The sequence below is a fragment of the Osmerus mordax genome, chromosome 12, assembly GCF_038355195.1.
Source record: "Osmerus mordax isolate fOsmMor3 chromosome 12, fOsmMor3.pri, whole genome shotgun sequence".
Lineage (NCBI taxonomy): Eukaryota > Metazoa > Chordata > Actinopteri > Osmeriformes > Osmeridae > Osmerus > Osmerus mordax.
The window spans coordinates 6,245,058-6,271,004 of NC_090061.1; the positions used below are offsets into that span (position 1 = coordinate 6,245,058).

Below are 25,947 nucleotides of genomic sequence, written 5' to 3' on the forward strand. Positions count from 1 at the left end.
AAGGACGGTTAGTTTTGGAGGCTCCTAATCTGCAACATTTAAAGACATGTTGATGGTTTTGGTTATGTTACATACATGCACACCCTGCTCCACTTTTACAAGGCCTACTATAGGCTTTCACAGCACAAAACCTTCATGTTTTGGAGTAGTACTATGCTTTCAGTGTGGTAGCCGCTGGTTTTGAAATTTAAACTGTATGTTGCCTTCAAAGGACCTTTGTAGGAAAAAAACTAACAAACAGATGTACATAAATAGAAATGCCCACCTTTCAAGGACATCCAAAAGACAAGTCTCATTCTGCCAGAATCTGACAATATCAGGAAATGCACCTTTTCAAGGTCAAACGGTGCAATGAGCACATCGGAGGTAATGCAGTTCCGGTATATTACCAGGGAAATCATCCTTCACCAAGTTCTCAGTAATGTGAATGTGTGAGTCTACAGCATGTACTTGAGAGCCCTGGGGTTCCTAATGGTGTGGACTAGAGAACACTGTTCTTTGTTGCCCTGGGACTTTTGCTACTGTGCCTGTTCCACAATATAACAGCATTATGATTAATAATCTGGTATCACACTGAGCATTCATCTGGAGTCCAAGTGACACGGCACAACCTCCCTGTAGGAGGGTCATCTTACAGGGCTACCGCGTCCGGAACAAACTACTTGTCTCACGGCCATTACTCATAATGTTGCAGGGATGGACAAAACTCATATTTACAGGGTTCAACATTGAAATAGTTAAGGTAAATGTCAAAAGGTGATACTTCCTACACAGGAAGAACTGTATGCCAAAATGTTATGTTTTGTCCAAAATAGAATATGAATAACTGTCACAATGAGATCCGACTGGAAACAAGTGGTGACCACACAACAGGAAATGGTCCATCTAACATTCTAGAGCTCCACGGAAGACCATCCATGGATCTGTTGATCTCATATAACTGTAATGGGCCTGTCTGGAGGGCTACACAAGCACTTAATTTCGCCTCCATTTTCTCCGAGCCCATATCTAAGCACCCAGATAAGTGCTGTACAATGACAACCAGAAAAAAAAAATATATATATATAAGTTAGCCACAGACCGGACACCCCTGGCAATCCCTTTGTTGTCTCTAAAAATAGCAAGTCCCGGTGGTCCTTCCCGGGAAAGCAGAAGCTGATTTCATTATTTTATTATATTATTTTTCAGATTTACATGCGCGCCAGAGGAGGATGTTTTTTTATCTTAGTGTTAAATTCATAGTAGGAGATATGTAGTGATCCCAAGTGAATAGGGAGACTAAGAAACACGCCGGAGAACCACTCAGTTCCTTCTTGCCTCTAGAGGCAGACATGATCTCATGTTATCCATGTTTCCCCCCAAGCATAAAACCAGTCAGTACCATGTCAATGAGACCGGGGGATGGCAGAAACTCTCTCTTTTTCAGTCACGGCGCTAAATTATGCATCGTAGAGCAGAGTGGAGTCTAATTTTAAAAGAAAGTCAAGCTTCAGTGTCTTTCTTGGAACAGGGTGAAGGCTTGAGCGAGTTGCCAAACACACAGCACGCCTGAGTCATTTGATGGACGCTCCTCGACGGAATGCACAAATACCTTGTCTTTGGGTGCATGCATTTTCTTAGTCACTTGTGTTTAGTTTTGATCCACTAATGGTTGACATGGAGACATTGCATTACTGTGCACTTGCAGTGACACTTACACATCAGACAATTTGTGACCTCAGTAAGATGCCCTCTGTGTAGTCAGCATCCATAAAGGGTACAAAGAAATATTAGACATATGAGGAGTGCACCGTTTGCTGCAGTCATTGATTAAACTGTACACTGTTGTTAAGTGAAAATAGATGAGGTAAACTTCAGCAGAAAAGCTGCCCTCATTCATAGTCAATCCTAGTATGCAAAAATGGTAGCTAGAAGAAAAGCCCACATCAGAGCATTTCTTAGCTATCAGAGGAGACAGGTTCTGATTGGTTACCGCCATTGTAAACATGTTATGTCAGGCACAATAGGAAACATGCTTTCACTCCTCTCGGGAGAATTGGGAGCACAAGAAAATCCGAAATTGTTCTTGCTGGGGGCATTTTCTCATTGTGATACCCTCCCAAACATGTTATCACTGACCAACGTTTGCATCGTGAGGAATCCCACAAAACCCTCTCCACAGAATGCAGACGGTGGTCGATGCAAGCCAGGAGGGTCAAACAAATGTGGTGAGTCGGTGTGACCTTAATCACTTCCAGGTTCATCCAGGCTCCGATTTCACTTGCAGGCCTTATTTCAGGTCACTGCCTCAAAGTCAAAGTGGGGCACAATCATTATCTCAGTGGGGAGAACACAATCAACCACACAATACAATGAGGTCGGTGATCGCAATTTACCCAAGTGTTGTCCATTTCCTCAGGCTGCACCACATGTGCACTTGGAGTCTCCATGTGCTGATAATGTATTCAGTGAATTTGCCTGGAACAAATGTGAGGCTACTCAGCCAACCTTCTGGTGTTGACTCGTTACAATATAGAATACATTGGAGGGAAAACCTACCTGACAAAACCACTCAAAAGCACGGAATGGATATACAAAAACCATGATTTGAATGAACCGAAAGAGAGATTTGGGAATAAAGTAGAGATAATAAAATCACAGTTCAATCTAATTCTTCCACTGTAATTGCCACAGATTGACTGCAAATGTACTTGTCGACGAGGGAGCTGTGAAACCAAAATGCTTGTGAAAGGAGACTGCTTCTTGTCTTAGAGGTTTCAACCAGGTTGTAAACCATGGCAGAGGAGCTGGAAAATCCTATTAAGGCTGTAGTTGGAACTCTTTTGATACTGCTCTCGACTGAAAATGGTAGTTACAATTACACCCAAGGTACAGTTTAATGACAAAGAGCATATTGGGTGTGAAAGCGGGGTGGATGGGGGAGTTAAAAAACACTGATTAGCTTCAAGTTCATGACTTGGCATAACGGTGAATACCTACAGTTTAACTTTATAATCCCCATCTGGCTAATCAAGCAAACCACTGCTACAAAAAAGATCATCAGAATGATCAGTTATAATCTGTATGAATTATTTCAAGAATGCAGCACTTTTCTTTTTGAAGCAAGCTCACCCATAAATTCTTCATCATCACCAATGAATATCACACGCATTATTTAAGAACACCCGTCACAATGTCCTCGACTGAGTCTCATATTTCCAGGCTCATCCTAGAAGTGGAAAAGTAAATCTCAGTTGTGAGGTGAAGAGTCATATGTTAGATTATACATTCAAGTGTGATTCTTGGTAGGGGGCACTAGTAGTTTATGATCTCCAAGGTCAGGCTACAGCCATTAGACCAAAGGAAATGGTCCAGGGACAACATTTTAAGTATTCTAATTGTGGCAGTGTGGTTTCAAACTACATGCATTGCTCCTTTGCATTGCCTTAATTGCTAAGCCTGTGCCATCAATGGGTGCATTCTTTTAAGAAGCATGATTCTGTATATAAACGGATCATTAATCTATTGTTAGTTCTATCTAGTTCAATAACATGATATGTAAAAGACTCACATTGTTGTTGTTTCCCAGTTAATAGAATCACAGTACAATATGAATCTCAGTAGTTTTAGCCTATTCAACCAAATGCTTGTAACGTCATTGGTATATTAGGTGTGAGACCATCTCAGAAACATGACCACGGAGTTTGTCTTTGAAAGGTTTCTACCGGAGTACCGTGTCGGCTTTTGTTTGGTTCAAATTGAGTTAGACAGCCATAATATCAAATTATACTATACACCTGCATACAAAGAGCAGAAAATATCAAATGATCTAAGTGAAATGACGACAGATGCAAAGCATTTCTCAGACATCCCACTCATACTGCTTTTAGCTCTAATTAGTCAATGCAGTGATCTCATTAGACAAATGCCTTTGTTGCAGGCGTCCAGTCTTGACTGTGAAGACTGCCGGAGGCAGAAGGTTAGTGAGGTGGGTTTAGGAAACGGATATAAGGGACTTAATGGTTTATACAGTCATGCTTATGCACTCAATGTAATAAGAATGATTGCCTTGCTAGACTCCCCAGAAAAAAAGCACTGCATCCAGTATTTAAAGTAAGAATTATTTAAATGTCCAAGACAATCATTTCTAACATGCATTTTGCTTTGAGCAAGGCCGCATGTAACTGCAGTAACAGGGACAGCAAGTTTTTCATGGTAGACTTCCAAGCTTTGTATAAAATATATAAATAAAAGAAAACACCCAGAGGGGGATTGGTCCTTTTTGAAAGACAAAAGGAGTCAAAGCACTAGTCACAGCTCTGGATGTGTTACAACAGCCCCCGGCTGATCCCATGTCCGTAGCCCGGTCAACACTTTGAACACGAGGGAGCATTCAAAATCGCCGTACTTATGAGATATCTCTCCTGGGATGGGTTATTGCTGCTGGATATGGGATGTCCACTCCACCTATTAACAGAGGGTGTCTGAGACGTGGTGATTAGCACACTGCCCAGTTAATTTTAGCAGGGTTTGGAATGGGACTAATCAGGAATTAGGAGCCGGCATCCACTCTAAATCGCCTTCTTTACGCATTCGCAGGGGGATACTTTTAGGATGGAAAAAAGGCAATTGTCTGTGGTCTCCGATTATCCCGGGAAAAGCCTATAATCTGGCTGAAAGTACTTAAGGAGTCAAGCAGCAAAATAAACAACATTGATTATCATCCCACTGTTCTTTTTGTCCACAGTGGATGGCTAGGATGCAAAAGGTTGCCCCCCTCCCCACCATCTGCTGGGGCAAATGTTAAGGCCGGCTAAATACCGCTGAGTCCTCCACCAGATTAGCCGCTATTCTGAGGAGGGGACGGCTTCTTATCATCTCCCAATCTCTTTTACAAAAGTAAATCAAGAATTCTGTACGGGATTACCGGGATTAGACTGGCCACAGACATGGTCCTGGACTGCGTCTTAAGTCACTGCTGCCCTTGGGTCTGACTACCTTTAGCTTACCAACATGCAAAGCCTTTAACCTCCCCCCTCCCCTCCCCCCCTTCCTGCCGTGCGAGTGTCCTTAACATCTAGCTGGTTCTTTGTTTCTTTGAAAGTCACACAGCCTTTAGATGTGTGCCTCTCTGTAAAAGGCTGGTAGGGGAAGCCATGTCTTTACATGGCTCCAATCAAAGGAAATATGTTCATTTGTGAGTCTAATCACCCCTGAATATTGTAAGGGCTTGTTCGATCCAAATCAATGGGCTGGTGGAAACCAAGTCCTTTAGGCAAATTGCTACAGTCCAGGCACACACTGGGGATAAGTCAATGGGAGATATCACGACATACACTGCTATATAGTGTAAAACAATGACCCAAAGGAAACGTGCTCAGGTTTGAAAACTCTACTTCGCTGCATGATAGATTGCTGGACAGGATTCCCACTGTACGCTTCAAAGGGAGTAAAATGAGTCAAGAATTTCAATGCAAACAACCCGTGAGCGGCAATAGCTCAGGCACAGATGTCCCGTGAATTTTTGATATTGTGCCTCTGACCATCCTCTTGATATTTTGCAAGAAAAAAAACATTGTTCACGCACAAAGAAAAACAAGCTCTACTAAATTAAATCTTGTTTCCCCTTTTCCTTTTTCTGAGTGTTTCTTGAAACCGTTCCCCTGTGTAGATTATGTGTAAAGCTCTACATGGTCTCTCAACCTCATGTTGAATACATGTGGGCAGAAAAGGGGATATCTGTTCATAGAGAGAAACAGGTTTATCTCTATGACAACCTTCACAACATGAATTCTGAAAAAGCAATCTACTACTGACAGAATTAGACTAAACCTCTGTGAGCACCATGAAGGTTACAGTAGGCCCTACATGGTATTCTGGGATTTAAGGTCACTAAGCCATACTTGAAAAGACTACAAGATCTTAGTAATATTTACAACACGGCTCTGCATAATGCATTTCATTCATTTCCTGTATTCCTTGTGTTTGAGATACAGTGAATACATTGTTGACAAACCCAAGATGTCTATGATCAAAGACAGCAAAAAAACATCAGATCACCATCAGACAGTAAATATCCCACACTGCCAGTGTGTGGTTGAGATAACTGTTAAACAAGGACCAAGGACTGTAACAGAAATCAATGTTGCTCACATTCCTGTCCACAGTCACAGCTCCTCTAATCAACCGAATTGTTTTCAATGAAAACAATCTCTCCACTGTAGAGCCACTTGGTGTCGGAGAGAAACTACTCGCCATGCCTCCGTTACTGATTTGATTGTTGTACACACAAAGGTAGACTGCCTACCGTGGATATGGGATGATTGAATTATTCAGTTTGGCAGAGATTTGGCAGCAATTGTGTGGAGTGCTACCTTGAGTGCAAGCAACAGCAAGACAGCACCGTCTTGTTTCCTGCACCATTGCACAGCACAAGCATTAATAGCCTCTACCCAAGCCGACAGCAACGAGCAACCACAGGGCACCGACACGTCATGCCTGCGCCAGAGTTAGCCTCTGTTCCTATCCACACCTCACTGTTTAAGTTAAAAACCAGGAGGGTGTGGTTTATCGCCAAATGACCAATCGATGTTGCCGCGCCTCTTGCCGCCGATCAGCATATCCAGTTATTTGTCAATTTATACCATGGTCTGGGTGAATACTTGATTATGATTGGATGCATGGTGTCCATTAATTCCTAATAAAGGAATATGTAATGGACATGTATTTAGTAGGTCCAGTGAAACTGTCTGTTTATCGTTCTAAAATTAATGCGATGGCTAGATATTATCCGTATCTAAAATGAGTAACCATAGCAACAGGGACGCAGTCCGAGCCTCCATTAACATTGCAAAACGTAGGCTAACAAACTAACATCTAATTATTACAACAATGAGTTAAATATTTCTTATAACCTTTTTGTAGAAAATGGCAACTTTGATGACTAATTTTGTTTAGAAAGGTCAGTTAAAAACAGACAAACTGATTCACACGAACTACAAAATCTCTGAAAACCATAGGTTGGTATTTGGTAAGCTTACAGTACCCTTATGTAATCAAAATGACGAAATGGAAACTGCCACGTATTCTCAACCAGGCAGAGGATAACATCATGAGTTCAGCAACCAACATGGTGATTAGAAAATCAATGCTAATAAGAATAAATACAGCTTTTCTCTATTGATGCTAGCATGTCACTAATGTAGGCCTACTCCAGATTTATGCAGGTATGTGTAGAGTTACAATAATAGAGGGGGTGATTGACCACAGCGTCAACCTAGTGGTTACAGACATTAGCATGCTCAAGGTTGTGTGGATTAAAATCGGGTCATCTCTCTATGGGTTTCTCCACGATGATACATAGTGCACGACATGATCAATTTATATGGCTTTCTTTAACTAGGTTGTGCTTATTTCACTTCAGTGTGAAATCCAATTTGCAGTACACTACAGAACAAGAACATAGGATAACACCAGACTACAAAGGTAACGTAGGCCGACATGGCATGAAACCTAAGGATTCAAGACAGTGAAACGGCATAACCACATGCACTTGTAGGCTACTTCAATATGAAGCAGAAGGACACGCTTAGCATTTCTGTGGGTGTTTGTGTCTGCAGACATATCATTGCATTATGTGTAATCAAACTTACAATATATGCCCAGCTTCCTGGACTGTGAGATGAAATCTTAGACTAGAACCTCATAAATCATGAATCAATATGTCAGGTAAGCATCCCCGAAAGCTCTCCTCTCAGTGACAAACTGTAATACAACCATGGGACAACCTTTAAAAGTCATTTACACAGATGATAAAATCACAGGAAATGCACTAAAAGGGATCTGACTGGGATCACAAGCACATGCTCAGGCACAGCCATAAATACATCCAAACTGTCCATTTTTCTTTTTTTTGGAGGGGGGAGGGATGAAACAGGAACAAGATGTGTCAGAGGTATTCTGTTACTAAAATAAATCAATGACGATGATAATCATATATGATAACATTTTTGTATGGCATTAAAAGAGGCAAGCAAGTTTACCTTCATAATTAATTTACAACTGAAACCTACTCCACAATACCATGCTACTGAAATCATTATATGTGTGCTTAAAGACTCATTAACAATGCTGCATCTGAGCGTGTGTACCATTAGGTTCTAGCAGTCCTGAAAACATTTTATCATCTGGTGACACCGTGAACAAAAACAAAGCTCTGATGTCATGCAGTCAAGCAGGCTAAGAGCCTGCAAGGAGATCTCCTCATTTCACACTAGTGCAGCTAGCAAGCACCAAGTGAAAAAGAGGCCATTTAGAGAGAGGAGTTCAGGTATACATTAAGCTATTAATAGGAGGCTGACATTTGCGCACCCTCCTCTGCAAGGCTAGGCATGCTCATGTGAATGTGTGTACCACTACTTTTAATCACCAAGGACACGATTCCCTCTAGGGAAATGATTAGCTTCCTTAGTTCTGAAATATGAGGGAACTTTGATAAGCAATTAAGCAAATTCAGTTGCCTATGTCTTTCTTGTTTTACCTTTCAAGTGCACGTTTGGGATCAAATACACAAATAGATACGGTACTTTAAATGTATGTTTGTGAGTGTGAACCTTTTGTCAGGTGTGAAAAACCCTTATTATGTGTTAGCTAATTGTATCACCGGTGTGCGTGATCTCTCCTTACAAGATACTGTAAGAATATAAAAGCTTTCTCTAAAGAAAGCCCAACATTATAGCGCTATGGCTCTTCATTGAACAGAAATGTGTCTTCAACTGTTATTTCTGTAATCTATTCCTGATGACATATAGTAATATATTTCAGAATTATTTCCTCAACAGTTTTATGTTTGCAGCAGTCATTTCAAACATAAAAAGGAAAATAAATAATGCAGGTGACTTTTTTTCTTTCTTTCTTTCCTTGGGCTGAAATAAGGATCCAATGAAGTGAGTCCAAACAACCAATGAGACAGCCACAGAAGTTAAAACGCCTTGGTTTGTGGTTGAGCTATTCTGTCCACTGTCGAATAACAATACATACAATATAAGTAAAACCATGCACACTTTATATCCAAATGAGTGCTAGTGTTGGGATCTTCCATAAATATGGAATAAAAAAATAATTGCACAGAGATGTGCAGTGCATATTCCTGATTAAGAAAAAGACTCGTGGAAATGTGCATTACAATGCAAAAGACTTTAATAAATTCCAGAAGCGCACACATACGTACATAAACAAAACATTTATATACAGTTTTCTCCACACATTGGCAAATCAAAGTCAGTTACAAAGATTATGTAAGGTGCATATTGTACTTCACATTTAATAAAAGTGAGGTTCTTCATCTCCCTAACGAGGATGAAAACTCTCCTCATGTATGGGTTTCTCATCTCCCAGAAGATCAGGCAACTCTAATTCATTACACAGTGCTATAATGCTATGTATAGTTATACTGTGGTTCCTACTCAGTTGTAGTGATGCATTTGATACCATAATTACATCTGATACTCCCACCTATAGCAATGATTGATCGTTACTTATGTTGTGCCATACAGCCTCTTCTATCAAAGCAATCTTTAGGTTAACCATTAACATTGGACAACAGTGCTGCTAAGCCCACCAAGCCATTGACTAGTTTAGTATTAAAAAGGTAAATCAAGTATCGACTTAATCATAATGAGTGTTACAATACAGAAGAGGCATACGTGTGTGTGATACCATGAACCAAGGCTTTAAGATCAGAAAGTGCACTATTTAGTGGACTCTTCGCCTAAATGTTGACCTTATTGCTGTTTAAAATGTAGCCTTCATTCTACGTCTGTTTTTGTGTTGCACTTTCTCTTAAAATACACTTCTCTTCAATTTTGCTTGGATAAATAATGCTGCAATACAAATTAGTGCAGAAAACTTTTGTCCCTTTTAGCTTGCTCAAGCCAACCTAGAAGTCTGCCTGAGGTATTACCATTTGGAATAATTTAAATGATATCTCACAGGGTAAATCGGCTCTGACTTGGAGCTGACAGCAACACACAAAGGTTAAGCATGATGCCTCTCTATTCTGTCATACATAAACAGCTTTTGATTATAACCATAAGCATTCAGTCCCTTATGATTGTGGCTTAGCTCAAAGGTATTAAACATTTTCTACTTTCACCCGAATCATTCCACAGTAATATTGTGGAGTTACATTTACATTTTACATTTAGTCATTTAGCAGACGCTCTTATCCAGAGCGACTTACAGTAAGTACAGGGACATTCCCCCCTAGGCAAGTAGGGTGAAGTGCCTTGCCCAAGGACACAACGTCATTTGACTCGGCCGGGAATCGAACTGGCAACCTTCAGATTACTAGCCCGACTCCCTCACCGCTCAGCCACCTGACTCCCTAGTTATATTGGTAAGTACTCAAATGTGTCGGTTCTGTACTGTGAGTCCATGCACTGTAATGCTAGCCACACTCTTCACAAACACACTGTGGCACTGCAAGTGGAAAAGATAGAGCCAATAGTTGACGAAAAGTACACTATGACATGGGCAGAACAGTCAAAGAGGCCCACTGGCAGTAGACCTTGCAGCATTAAAACATTGTCAGTCACTATCTCCACGAGCTAGCCCAAATTCAATGGACAAAAAAGCAAGTCAGAAAAAAAATAAAACAAAAAATAGCCACCAGGCAGATAAAAAAAAAAACAAGGCCAAAAAAGAATTAATAAATATAAACACGGTCAACTCTGTGATAGATTACATACATACATATAAACATACTTTACAGATCTATCCACTGTATTTCTATGCTGCTTTTTACAAGTTGAGATGGGAGGATTAGAGTGGGAAACGGTTCAGAATGCCTCGTCTTTTATGACAAAGGTAAAGTGATGGCATAGGATTCAAGAAAGCATTTCAAACCTTCAAAAATCTGACAGATTTACAAGTCGAGGTTTGTCAAATTTCAGACAGGCAACACTATGTGTCTCATCTCGGGGTGATTGTTTCAAGTTCATCTTTTTCCTCCCGCCAAAAAAAAATTATAAATAAAAATGAAAGAAAGAGCGAGACATATTCTTCTCTAGGCCATGTTTTGAGGCTGTGGAGACAGTAAAGTACTTGTTTCACTTCTTCAGTCCTCCCTCTCCTCCCTCTCTCTCTCTCATTTTCTCTTTTTCTCTCAAGGTACTGGGAGCTAGAGATTGATTTTTATCCTGTGGGAGCGAGTTGTACCTGTGCCACAGAGTGTGCCATAGAGTGGTGGTTTCAGTGCCGTCTCCTGAAATATAGAGAGACAGACAGATATAGGGAGATTGTAATTACAATATCAATAAGCTCTGAGTACCTAAACTGTTGTATTCCACTGTGAGGCTAGCTTAACAGTGAATACAATAATTGATTTCAAAGAGATAAAAAAATAAAAAATAAACATTCTTCAAGGCACAGCTGACAGTGGCCATTATCTGGTCAGATTTCCTTGAAGAATGCTATGTGTGTTACAAGCGTGAGCATTGGAGTGTACTTATCAGAGCATGCAATTTTAGAAAATGTTTTTGACTCCACCACCCTAGTGCAAAACTCGCAGGTTACCCTGGAAACATAATGTGTCTCAATTTGGTCCTTGGGACCCCTGTGCTTGGTCTTCTGATTTGTCCAGATTTGACATTCACTAACCTTCAACAAATGAAACGACAGCCGTGGCAACATCTGAATCATGTAAAAAAATTGACCTACCCCTTGCTTACTTGAGTCAAGATTACAGTAGTGATATTTCTGCAAAAAGTGCTCCAATCAACTTCTAACGCAAGACACTGGCGTCCGATTTGATTACCTAGCCCTAGTTAAGAGAAATCACTTCTATGACTAGCATAGTAAGTTGTGAACAGCGTGGACAACAGAAGTTGTGAACATCTGAACATGGATGGCTAATGTTAGAGTCCATGCTCCTCACCAACATGTGGATAGAGGACGGGTCTCTATGGGATTCTTGTAGCTTCTGTTTAGCAAGTGCAATTGTCTTACTGTTTGGTGTGAATAAATAATGAATTACACAAAGAATTGTCAACACATCCTACCCTGGGATCAGAAAGCCGGATGATAATGCATGTGTACAGTATGCCATGAATATGTAGATGGGCTTTTGAGGAATGCGGTGGTGAGAGGTTAGTCGGCACTGACACTGACCCTTCGTACACCACGGCCCTGGAAATACAGGACAAACAAAGAGGTGCACTGGCCTTTCTACTCCTACATATTCATGTCTGTGTCTAAGATCACTCAAGCAGGGTGGTGCTCATTTGATCTGCCTTGTCTAAAGCACATATTCAGACAGAGGCTCCCTAGCACCAGGGGGGATTGACCTCAAATATGAGAACCGAAGGAGGGGTGGGGGGGGGGTTGATAAAAGAAAGGGAAGAGATGAGTGGAAGAGAAGAGAAAGAGGAAGGGGGTATAGGGAAAGAAGCTCTTGTGAAGCATTGGAATCTGCAAATGGAGCTCTTACTGTATTACGTACCATATGCTGCCGTAAATATGTAGTCTCTGAAGTATTTTGACAAGCTTTTCTCTTTGGAGAGAACGTCCGTAAATCCTGTCAAACATCCAGTTGACCTTCATCTGCAAGTGTCTCCTGTGACACAGACTATTATGATTCAATGGATGGGGGGTTACTGTCTGCTTTATCCTCCACTGCTTAGGTAGGGAGTGAATGAGGAATCATGCCAAAGTCACTAAATCACCATCTGTCACTTCCATGCAGAAAACATTTGTCAATCTGCTTTTTACCTCCTGCATTTTGGAGTTTTGGATTACATTTTTATCGTATGAGAGAATGAACAGTGCGCCAATGTTGATTGTGAAGCTTTTGTTAAGCGCCGACTGGACGAAGGCTGAACAACACAAAACACTTTCCTTTTCACGAGATTAAGACAATGAAATCCATATTTTTCAAGTGGGGCTTTAAGTGTTCTTTTTAAGATTACGCTTAAACTAGATTTTGTTCAAAGCATTGATAAAGTGGGTCAAAATAGTTGTTCTTGTCAATCATCATTTCACTTCCGAAGGAATTCTGAGGACTAGCGTCGCCTATATGTGGTACGCCTGCTAATATTAAAGACAACTTTTTATCTGCCTCATCCAAAACCTAATTACAGTGATTTTAATCATATTGTATTACGAGTGATTAACCCTTTGATGCATTTAATTAACCTCTGGAGCAGCAGATTCTCATCAGGCCTGACTTTATGGTAGGGCTTTTCCTGGCACAGGCTTTAAATAAGCACACTTAAAACTGGTGGGAAATCTAACAGCAAGGGGAGGTATCACTTTACTATAGCTTAAGGCGACAGGGAGTAAAAAAATTTGATTATTGAGTACCATTGTCTCACCATCATTAAGGGTATTGGTCAGAGAGTCCAATAATGTCCCATTTTAGGCCACTGACGTAGGCTACTTTTCAGACTTTCGAGTAATGCACATACAGGAAGACATTGCCCTAGGAGCGGCTGATACAGCATTATCTAGAAGATTGTGAAGAATGTTTACTTAGTCATGAATTCATTCATATTTAAATGAGGTTTGCAGATGGTATTTTCCCTTTGATGAGTAACATCAGTGCAATTCTATGAATATATTCAAACAAGGAAGAAAAAAACAAACAGAATTTGGGACTGCGAAACAGATTGAATATTCCTGCATACTATGCTTTAATCATAACTGATTTTAGTGGAAAGGCATTCGACAACTTGTAAGTGGGATTATAGGCATGCTGTAGGTAAAATGGCTAAGATGCTTTTGACAGGGTTTAACTGAATTTTTCTGACATTAACAAGAACAGTATATCAAGGGATATACAGTCACTTGCAAAAAAAACTGTGCCATGAGAGAATTAAAGAACAAAGGACATGGTATCTTATAGTAGGGTTACAATGGGGTCAAAATTGAAATAGAAACAAATGAAAATGAAAAAAAGTCTGTGGAACGCAGCACACAGGTACAAATGTTACATCATGTCAGGCAATCCATTTTTATAGTAAATGATGAACCTAAATATAAGTGAATAACCCATAAAAAAAACAATAACAGCAAGCAACAATCAAATAAAAAATATGTGAAAATCAAGACAGATTATAGGCGTAGGTATTTCTGCCTCAGCCTCAAGATCCAGGTAAGTCTGCTGGATACTTGATATCAAATGAATACCACGGCCAAACATGGTGTTCACGTACGAAAAGAGACAACATCAGAGGGGTTCCAAACAACCCTTGGCTTTCTTTAAGACAAATGATAAACCGACACAGACATCCAGGTCCAAGCAAAAAACCTATGACTAAAGTCTAGGTGTCACTTTTAAAACCGTGAATGTGGGTCATTAGGGAGCAAAATGAACGGGTTAAGTGGACATCGGCATGGGAGGCGTTTTATGGAACCTACTTCCTGCTCTGTGTTTAAGTATATGGGTCCCTCAGCTCCTCCATCACCTTGATCCCTGTGACCCTCGGTATAGCAGTACTCAGTCTCTGTCCTGTGGTGTTCTACTCCGCTCTGCTCCGCATGTCAGTGCTGAGCAAGGCCACCTCTCTTCACCTCTGATTTACATTTATTTCCCTTGCCGGCTGTTATTTATTAGGGCACTTCGCATTTGGCACATCTCTTAGGGAATCATAATCCCTGCCGTACCCTAGCATTCAAATGAGGCTCTCTGCCCACCCATCTTTGTGAGCGTAGTAAAGACACAGCTTAATATTGCAAGCACGGAAATTGAAAATATATGGGATTATTAATTGAGACCTGTGCTGTGTTGCCACTCTTTTGGGATGTTCCTGTGTCCCGGCGCACTCAATCAGCTGATGAGGCGAAGTTCCATCTGTGGAGCTACGCCTGTCAGTCAAGGCCCTCTTGTTAGGCTCTCTTTCAGCCTTTGCTTGTTTTATGAAGTGTCAATCAAACAGCTAAGCATTTCTTTAATCCTCTCTGACCTCAAATACAGCTGAGCGGAGTTCAATTAGCATCACCACTGCCACCACCCGTCTGCCTCTCTGGCATGTTGTCAGTCTACTGCCAGACATACCAAAAACAAAATAGTTACCACCATTTTTCTACAGCCAGTAGCCTGAATTTCCAAGTAGAACATTTACTAGAAAGCTAAAGTGTGTATTTTTTGTTGTTGTTGCAAGAGGAGGTAGAATCTTTGCCTACATTCTTTCACATTCTGAGAAGGAGTTACGTTTATTTTAAAGATGTGAATTTTGCATAAACCACTTGAAATGAAATGAAAATCATGACTAATTAGGACTCATTTTCAGCATTCTCTGATGCACAGTACTGATGGCCATATTTTCAGTATTCAATGCTGAAGACGTTCATGTAGACGTGATTGTCTGTGTGGGTGAATTCCCTGGCTCCATGCTGCCATCCTCCCCCCTCGATATCACCAGCCATAGGACAGTAAGTGGGGTGTGAGTGGGGGGAATTGTGGTGGGTGGTAGGTTTAAAAAGGAAGTCGTGAATTACCTGTCGGGTGCTGATTTGGCCCGCGGTCTTGAATCCCCCTTGACAGCTGCATTCTGAGACACTGTAAGGGTCGGAGCTGGTTGAAGAACACTTGGACAGTGAGTCGCAGCCCACCACAAACGTATTGTCCAGGGGGAGTTCCTGGATGACATGGTGCTTCTTGGGAGCTACAGGGGTCTCTGGTTTGATTTGAAAGGTGGGCTGGGGAGAGGCAGACTTGTAATGCTTGGCCAAGTCCGGACTGTCAGGTTTGAAGGTGGTCGGCGTAGTGGCCCAGTTGTACTTTCCCATCGTCTGCTCCTCCAATTCCACCGGGAGGTCTAAGGTACCGTTAATGTGCTCGTGGGTCGGGTCGTCAGGCTTGGATTCTTCGATGGTTACAAAGTTCAACAGGAGGCTCTTGGGGGACCTCTTCTTTTTCTTCTTCTTCTTCTTGATCTGACGGTTCTCCTGGTTGGGCGACACCCATTCACCACTCTGCTTGCCTTTCTGGACCACCTTGTGGCGGGGCGTCTGGCGACAGCGTACCAAGGCTGTCACGAAAATGACCAGCACCACAGTCATCGTCCCTGCTATGATAGCTATGACAACAATGACATATCCGTTGGTTTGGGGTGTCACCTCATTGTCCCCCACATTGCGGTCCAAGGGCGTCTCCATGCTCTTCCGTAGTTGTTCCTGGATGAAGGTAGCGTTAGACACAGTCTCATTTACAAACAGGTGAATGAGTGCAATGGCGTGTAATGACTCTGGCTGGCCTAGATCTTTGACCTTGACTACCAGCCTGTGCAGACCTTGATCTGCTGCAATTATCTTCTCCTGCAGTGTTATGTTACCAGAGATTTTGTCTATGGCAAAAAGCCCTCTCGGGGAGCCCCCGATGATGCTGTATTGCAGCTCAGCATTCATGCCTGTATCATTATCAATGGCAAAAACCCTTGTGACCACAGACCCAGGACTGGTGGTAGACTGAACCAAATCATAGGAATAGTTGGAGGAGGGTATGACAAACACAGGCCGATTGTCGTTGACATCGACGACGTTGATGGTGACCTTTGCATATGAGGTGCTAGGTGGCTGACCCCCATCTACTGCCTTCACCGTGAATGTGTACGAGCTCTGCTGCTCCCTATCGAACGTGATGTTGGGTTTGATCACGCCGGTCTGGGGGTCGATAATGAAATGATCTTTGCCGTTCAAAATTGAGAGGGTGACGACCGCGTTGTCGCCGGCGTCCGAGTCCGTCACCGTGATCAGGCCCACGGTCCCGTAAAGAGGCAGGTTCTCAGGCACGTAGAAGTTGTACTCGGGGTGGGTGAACGCAGGGCTGTTGTCGTTAAGGTCCTGGACGATTAACCTTACTGTGACATTGTTCTGCAGCGACGTGGAGCCGTTGTCCCTGGCAATGACAGTGAATGAATACTTTTCCTGCTTCTCCCTGTCCAGACGCTTTCCAACAGAGAGGACTCCCGATCGTCTGTCCACGTTAAACCCGTCAGGCGAGTCAGGGCCGAGAGTATAAATAATCTCTGCATTATGTCCGCTGTCGGCGTCCGTAGCGCTGATTTTGATCAACTGCGTGGAGGGGTCGTTGTTCTCTGGTATGGAGAGCTGTATCTCAGGTTGGGGGAAGATGGGTGCGTTGTCATTTTCATCCTTGATTTTAATTAAAACCATCGCTGATGTGTTCAAGGGAGGCTTCCCTGAATCGGAGGCCACTATCTTAATTGCATATTCCCTGGTTGTTTCATAGTCTAGTGTGGCAGCAGTTTCCAGTAAGAATTGGTCATTAAAGACGGGCCTCAACCGAAAGGGAACGTCATGGTCAGTGTAACAAGTCACTTTACCATTCAGATCAGCGTCTTTGTCTGTGACTCTAATTAGGGCTATTTTTGTGTTAAGAGGAGCATTCTCGGACAGCAGAACAGTCCCATTAACTAGGTTCATTATGTAGCGGGTGTCTATGGAGGGAACATTGTCGTTAACGTCCGTCACGTTAACGATCACTGTGGCTCTAGAGGGGGTGGAGCTCCCGTCACTGGCCAGCACAATCAGCTTGTGGACTGGGGTCATCTCTCGGTCCAACGGCTGTTTGACGGTGATGAGTCCCGTGGAGCTGTCGATGGCAAAGTGACGTTTGGTGGAGGCGGCGATCTGGTTGCTAAAGGCGAAGTGGATCTGTGCATTGGAGCCCAGGTCGGCATCTGTGGCATGGAGTTGGCTCACCGATGTCCCCATTGGCGCATTCTCCGGAACGGTCACCTCCACCTCGCTGTCCTTGAAGACCGGGCGATTATCGTTTACATCGGAGATGGTCACCTGGAGGATTGCTGTGCTGGATTTGGGTGGAGTGCCTCCGTCCTCCACCTTGATCTTCATGACAAAGGTGTCCTTCTGCTCCCGGTCCAGGCTTTGCTGGACAATGAGCTGGGGCCACTTGTCGCCCTCCGGGGTCTCAATTATGTCAAGGCCAAACTCACTGACACTCTGTAACAACAGATAATGAGGGGAAATAATTAGTGGGTTTCATTCCATGTTAGAGAACTACATGCTCATTACAACCTCCAACATGTTTAATGCTATAATTGGCTATTTATCTGCATGGGACCACATTCAAAGGACCTGAATTATATGCTTCACCAGCTACATAACTAGTACACTGCAACCATGCTAACACAGCAGTTTTGAATGTTTTGAGTGAAAAAATACACACTGGTTTGTTTTAGCTTAAACAGATGTTTGCTCAAAGTGCAGAAAAAAAGCTTGGGGTGAAAGTTCTATAAAATCTCATTAGAACGCCAAAAAGGTCCCTAATATATTTACTTTGAGAAAAAAACAGAGGGGATCATCCACTTATTAGAAAATACTTGAGCAAACTTTAGATGCTGAGAGCAAAGTAAACAATTTTAGGCCTCGCCATAGAGTTGATTGGCGCTTACATACAACCCGGCACTTGCTGGTTGCATATTCACAAATCATTTCAAGTCATTTCCAGTAATCCGGACCACTTAAGTACTTAATCATCTCCTAAACAAACTTATTCTAAACAAGGAAACAAATATTCATAAAAACTGTGTAATTTGTTCACTAATATTGCTTGACATCTTGTTGGGAGGCATGCATACCTAGCCCTGCCACCCAGCTGTTCTTTTCCAGAGCTGGAATGAAAGAGTGTTTTAGCCTGCTAGCCTCCTCAGTTCCTTTTCTTGACTTAAGTCAAATGAGATTCTATTCTACCTTCCTATCTTGTGTCGACTTTGGAATAGAGGGGACTGCTTACACGATTTCAAGTTCATATGTGAAAGAGACAGTTGAAAAGAGAGCCGTAAAGATAAGCTCCAATTTTAAATGCACTGTGAGACCACCATAGATTAAAGAGAGAGCGAGACTGCACATTTAAAAAGCCTTTCACCCAAGGAGGGCTAAATCTAGGGAAGTGTAAAGCCTGAGGAAAATGAAAACAAATGCACATGTAATCCCCATGAGAAACTGGCACTGACTGTTCAAAGTAATTGCCCCTCAAACACACACCAAAAAAAAAAAAAAAAATATTGCTTCATATTTATAATTTCAAATTGACTATGGGGTATAGATGGGACTTGGCATATTTTTCAGCATTCTTTGATTTAGAAGGAAGATAAGAAGAGGGAAAAAGTGAGAGTGAAGGAGATATATAGAGAGGTGAGAAGTGGAAATGAGAGAAAGTGAGGGACAGAGAGAGAAAGAGACAGAGCAAGACAGAGAGAGAAATAAAGAGAGGGAGGGAGAGAGAGAGAGAGAGAGAGAGAGAGAGAGAGAGAGAGAGAGAGAGAGAGAGAGAGAGAGAGAGAGAGAGAGAGAGAGAGAAGGGACTGCGAAAAGAGATCAGACCCATGAATGAGACACATGCACATTACAACACAAAGAAGCTCTTTGAAGCTCTTTGAGTCAGAAGCAGTTTCATGCTGAAACAAGAAAAAGCATCCTCCTTAAAGAGATAAGCTTCATGCTGCACATAATGTTGTAAGAGATTATTCTGTCTAGGCACAGCTATCAAATGAGATTACGATACATACATTTTCATTGTGAAAGGAATATTTGGACCAAATGTGTACCCTCGACTACCCAGTACGTTTTCAAATCAGTATCACTCTTGTATGCATATGGAAACCAATATGGCAGAGGGAAGCATGTATAGGAACAGCATGTAAATTATTTTGCACTGTCGGAAATTGCTTGCTATGTATGTTGTCACCAGACTGATGCATTACACTGAGTGACAGGACTACTTTATAGAACTGGCACTGCCTGAGTGATCATGTGATGGTTAGTTTATGATCAGTCTTGCAAAAAATAAGATGATACAGTAAGTGTTTGGATGAAGTAGTCTACATTACTGGTGAATGGACAGACCATATCTGAAGTGCTGACTTATAAGAGTTGGTGGTATTAAATCACTCAAATGGACTTTATGACAAAAACGTAAATAATTACTATATTATAGTTTCTAAATGTGATTGTGTGAAACAAACCAGAGCAGTTTAAAATAAAAACCACACCAACAGAAAACAAGAAACTCAAAAAATGTAACTTGCTTCATTATAGTGTGTGAGATGGTGGATGTTGTAGTTTCTTGATAGTCTGACTGTACACAACCTGAATCAGGTTCAACCTGAATTCTGTATTAACAGTCATCAGGTTGAATAGGAATAACATTGGATAAGGGCCATTCCATCGCTCAACAATTTAAACCGAGCAACACTTGCAGCACTAAGCATTATAACACATTTCATTACCAGAGAGGTGTATCTCAGGCTTCTAAATTTGAACAAAAGCAAATACATACCTACTGATATAACGTAGGCATTTATGTTGTGATGTTAAGTCAAGTCTAAGAAATGGCGAAATAAGAATATGAATCACTAGCCCTGAGGTCAGGTAATGATGATTCACTCTAAATGGATAACGAGAGCAGATTAAAACATTGCTGAATCTTTGACCTCTTATGTCAAGGTCTTAGCAGCCTTTCTGAACCCTAAATATAAACTTCATAATTTAACATTCAAGGAGTTGTGTGCTAATACCTATCAGTATGGAGGAGACGTCTGTGTATAAGAAATATCTCATCAAAGAAGTGAAATCTCGGGAGAATCTCAGGAGGAGGAATTGTTAAAGGCCAGAGTTGAGAGATAGCAAGGAGGATGACTCAAAAACCTTTCAGCAGACACTTTCAATGCTAAATTATCAGCGGATGCATCTTAGAATGAAGTTGATGACCTTATTTAAAACTCAGAGGGGACTGTGATTCAGCGGTGAATATATCTGCCCCCTTCATAGTCAAGCTGATGATGGTGGATGTCCCTTCAAACTGGTGTGGCTATTTATCATTGGCTATTACATCATTTTGCAACATAGATGGAACTCTGCTCATTCTCTCTCCCTCTCTCTCACTACTGGACTTGATCGGATGTATATTGTTCTCTCTCCCTCTCTTTCACTACTGGACGTGATGATCAGATGCATCGTTAAAACAAAAGGAGCACAGGATTGTTTTTCTCCTCTTGATAAACCTTTGAGGAAGATAATGTGTCAGAATCATACACAAATGAAAACTGGAAATGGTTGACAGGGAAGCTTGGTGTCTAACAGGCCCTTTTTCTCTGCACAAGCAGCCCACAATCCAGAACATTAATCAAATTCAACATACCAGTTTCAGTCAGTTGAAGGGTGAGTACATTCAATCATTGTGGGCAGTTAAATATGAACAAGATACTCCAACTCTAGCTTCAAAACTATTAACAAGGACCATCATAGCACATCCATTCTGAAGTCCTTTGTACATGTTTGCAACTGACAACTAGCTTTAAATAACCTGGTCCTCAGATAAACAACAGAGGTAGTACAGAATAAACTCTTCCTAAATGGGGTTGTCGTTTAAATTCGCCCCAACCAAAATAAAAATGTCTTGCTTTATCTGAGAGTCATAGGCTGCACCCAACAGCCGGGTATCGATCTACACAAGGTGATTCTGAAAAACACCCACCCAGACCCCTTTTCTAGATACTAAAATAGCTAAAATGGAAAGGGATTTAGTTTCATCATGCCGTGTAGCGAAAACTCATAAAAGGTTTAAGCAGAGGAAATAAAACAATTGGGGAGGCAACTAGAAAACCAACAAACAACAAAATGTCAATAGCCCCATCCCTAGTGCGTGGCCAGGTCTTCATGTAGTGTATAAGAGTGAACCTGTAAAGGGGTTCTCTTTAAGTGATAAAATATCTCCTAATGGAGGGCCCATCATCAGCCATGCATGGTATTACTTTCCTCGACCTTGACCATTTCTTAGAATTGCCCCTGCTGCAGTACAGATGACGTAACAGTGTTCATGCTAATGGAAAAATCTCACTCGATCTGCAATTAGAAACCATGATGAGACACGTTATGTTGGCCAGTATTATCTATGTTCCCTCCTGATGAAAATAAAAAATAAAAGTAAAGATTATAAAAAGGTAGGACTGTCATCTGCTCTTCATGAAGACAGCTAGCTACATGCATAGTCGGCTTCTGTTGCAGGGAGCTGACCCACTGTGACACACATTGGTAGAAATTTCAGCATCATGTCCGGCACAAAACAGGAACACTGGGCAAAGTATTATTCTGTTGGAGCGTCAGACAAATCTCAGAGGACCATACAAACATAGTCCAAGGGGTGGATTAACGGCCAGTAGCTATTCTAGGAATGCTTGCACAAGCTTTTCACAAAAACTGGTTGCCTTTATTCTTCACTTCTGAAGACAGTAGGAACCAGAGGTTCAACATATCCATCCATGTGTACTCTAACAACCCAAGCACTATTCATCTTTGAAACCTCCATAAATAGAGAAGACTAGAGATATTAAATATTCTAATCCTATCAAATATACTGCTGCAATGCCTTCCAATGGTTGTGAAGACCCTGTACAGGTCTGTACGAGGTTTAAATAAAGCAAAGATGAGAGAGAAAACTAGCGTGAAACAATATTGCACTGTGAAAAGGGCAATGAAAATGAGTGCAGACCATCACCGTAATGTGCAGAACATTTGGTTGGTCATTTTCCAGGCATGAACAATTCATAGCGTTACATTGGGGAGGTCTTGGCAGAGAGAAAGGCTCTTTAAAAATGCAAAATGATAATCAAGGCAGACATGGGCAGCAAGGACTCTGCTAATTTGCATGCCGTGCAAACGTAATCTGATAGACTGTGATAGATTTGTCATTCTCATCTCACACTGGGAACAAAAAAACAATCAAGCCAGAGATGTAATCTTTTCAGAAACTTGCAAAGTAAATGCATATTTACAGTTACTCTACTGTGGCCCCCTCACCTTACTTTGTGTTTTAAGAGCTACCTCTCATGCGTCTTGTTTAACCTCACCTCAGTAGAATTACCATTCATCTTCAATTGTTTATCTAAAGCAAAAGTGTTGTCTAGACTATAAATGGAGAATGCATGACATCATCCTACTTTCTGGGGTTTACTCTAACTTCATTAGGCAACAGAGAATATTGCACTGTGCTTTAATAGAGCATCAATTAGATGATGAAGTAAAGTTTGCCTGGTTCTGCATGAGGCACTTATTAACATAATGAAGTGCATTCCTTTCCATTGCCTCTAATCAACATTGTGCACAACATTCAATCTGTTTCTGGAAATTGGACATACATATGTACTGTGAAGGCAATTTATTTCATAATCAAAATTACAACTATCTATTGACTGTAAAATAGTAAAGGTTGCTGTGTCCAACTACAAAGTAGTTGCCATGGTTCATAGCTCACACTGTAGGTCAAGTGAAGTATCCATGTTCAAAATCAGCTCCACATGAGAAAGGTTGTTGCTTTTATGGGTCATAAAATAATCCATGTTTAAACATGATCTTCATTTCGGTCATCAAGTGTTTAGCAGCAAGCAAACGGAGGCTAAAAGCTTAATCTTTACTGAAATTATCTGGTCAACTGATGTGCTGTTTGCTGTTGTGATGGTGGCAAGGTTATAATTAGTTGATCACCGTTTGCAGTAGGATAAAAAATATATTTTCTAATTGGATACAATGCTTGTTGCTGAATTGATTGACCTGTAAAATGAATGTCTGAATTCAAGCATAACCCCTCCAACAGGCCGTGAGCAGTTAGTTCTGTGGGGTTAATACAAATGGAACCTCACCTTGACCAGTTCGTAGTGCTGAATCCCATTTATGCCCACATCGGGATCAAAGGCTGATGGCACCGGGTAGCGGGTGTTTATGGCTGTGTTCTCTGGGATGGATATATTTATGACCGTGGATTGGAACAGCGGTGCGTTGTCATTGATGTCCTCAATGAGGAACCGGATTTTGACCAGTTGGAAGATCTCATCAGGCAGGATGGCCACCTCGATCTCATAGTAGCAGCGTTTCTCGTTGAATACTCCAGAGCAGAGCTTTTCACGGTCAATGCGATGGGAGGTGGTGAAGATCTCGCCGGTATTGGCCTCCACCCTCACCAAAGGCACGTCACCCGTCTTGTAGACTGGCTTGAACTGCAGTGGTGAGGATAGCTTGATGTCTGGGTCGAGGGCCAGGTCCAGGTCCCGGCGGAGGTTACCAATGCGGACATTCTCTGGCTGCTCCTCTCTCACTGTGTAGTCCTTCTCCTGGGCCCAGGACGGCAAGACCAGGCAGGTGAGCAAGACCACCAGCACATGTGCCCAACTTGCCAAGTCCATAATCAAAGTGGGTGGGAAGCTTGTCTTCTAAACTGCAATTCTGTCATAAGACCACATTGGAGGAAAAGAGAGGTCATTTTTAGAGAGAGTAAGAAAGAGCCAGAGAGAGACATGTCACCTCAGAAATTACATGACATTCCTAGGTTCTTCTGTAATTAGTATTATTTTCCCTAATGGAGTGTTTTGAACTTGACCTTTTCATCCTAACTAGCTGTAAGCTTGCATCCTTCCAATGTCTTTGAGAGAAAATTAACAGCAGTTTTACACAATTAACCTTTGATGACATCCCATCGAACATGCAGATGTGAAAAGGTTAGTAGTTCACGTATTCCATCAATCGTTCTGCTGCGGTAATCATCCATTTCATATTTTCATTGCTTACTAGAGGGACAGAGGGGTTCACATCTGCAGTTGTCAGGGGACAACGTTACTACAATGTTTAATGAATATCTGAAAAGCAGGTATGCTGTATTGTACTGTTGAAGAAAGTCATACACATTTTGTATTTTTCGCTCATCTTTTAAAACATTCTAGTACTCTCTTTTTTAGCTGTCTGATCTTTCATGTGACATACCGTTGTGTTCAATGAGCACAAACACAGTGGAACACTTTTTCTATCTCCAGTATGACTGTTAGTGGAGTGTTCAGTCTTCAGAAACTACAACAAATGTCCAGGGGGGTATTCCAGAAAGCAGGTTATGTGACATACCTGGGTAAGTTGACTCCCCAGCTGACACCCAGCGTTGTAGCAACATTGCCAGTAGGTTGCTGCAACAATGTGAATCAGCTGGTGGGTTAACTTACCCGGTTATGTTGCATAACCTGCTTTCTGGAATACCCCCCAGGCCTCTAGTGTGACACCAATCTCATTTACACTTCAGTATTGACCACATGTTAATAGCAACTTCTATAGACAGCCAGTAACCATAAATGGGTGTGTGTACCTTTAATGCAGAGCCTAATTTATCCAAGTGTAAATAAATAAATAATAACTCATACGCGAAAAGTGACATGAAAGCCATCACTGTAAACAAACAGATAATTAAGAGAGAGACAAGTGCACTGTTCATCATTACTCTGCATGGGAAACTAAATTAATTGATCAATTGTGAGAGCCGCCATCTATCTTAATATCTAGAATACAATCATAACTTCATTATATATCGAATAATGTGTTTTCTTCATTTTCAATTTAAATGACATAAAGAAACAGAACTCGATAGGACGCAATGTCTGAGTCTGGCATAGTAAATAAGAAGCCAATGGGATTCAGTGCCATATGACGTTATCCATAAATCAGTGCTTTAAACAGATGCCAACTTCCTTGATGGTTTCACAAACTAATGCTTCAAATGCTAAAACCTTGCTGAAGGGCAAGGTTCTTGATTGCCAAAATCTCAAGTAGGTCACTGCAAGATGGTTGGTGGAGACACTGAAGACATTCCATGCAACTATGCCAAGTAAAACAAAGTACAAAACAATGGAGTTACCATTTGTTGTTCCATGTTTTACCATGGAAAGGTCCTATAGGATACATGTGTACAATTGTTCTGGAAGATCAAAGAAGAGTAGGAGAATCATATAATTGTGAGCACTAAGATCTTTAAGACCACAAAACCACAAAAAATGTCAAAGTGGTGTCATTATATTACAAGCACATAAGGACTACAGTTGGATAGTGGCCGCTTACATAATACTGGTACTCTCAAAATAATGTTCATAAATTTGTACTGTGCCTGTCAAACTAAAT

The 25,947-nt window shown here is 41.5% G+C and overlaps 1 protein-coding gene across 1 annotated transcript in view; it reads right to left on the reverse strand.

The window, feature by feature from the left end:
- pcdh11 (protocadherin 11) overlaps nt 1-24,197 on the reverse strand; it is a 98,487-nt gene extending 74,290 nt beyond the window's left edge. The window contains exons 1-2 of the mRNA XM_067248106.1: nt 23,658-24,197; nt 15,475-17,961 (exon numbers count right to left, since the gene is read on the reverse strand). Coding sequence (XP_067104207.1) covers nt 15,475-17,961; nt 23,658-24,197 — 3,027 coding nt within the window. The remainder of the gene's footprint in view (nt 1-15,474; nt 17,962-23,657) is intronic.
- Between the last annotated feature and the right edge of the window lie 1,750 nt (nt 24,198-25,947).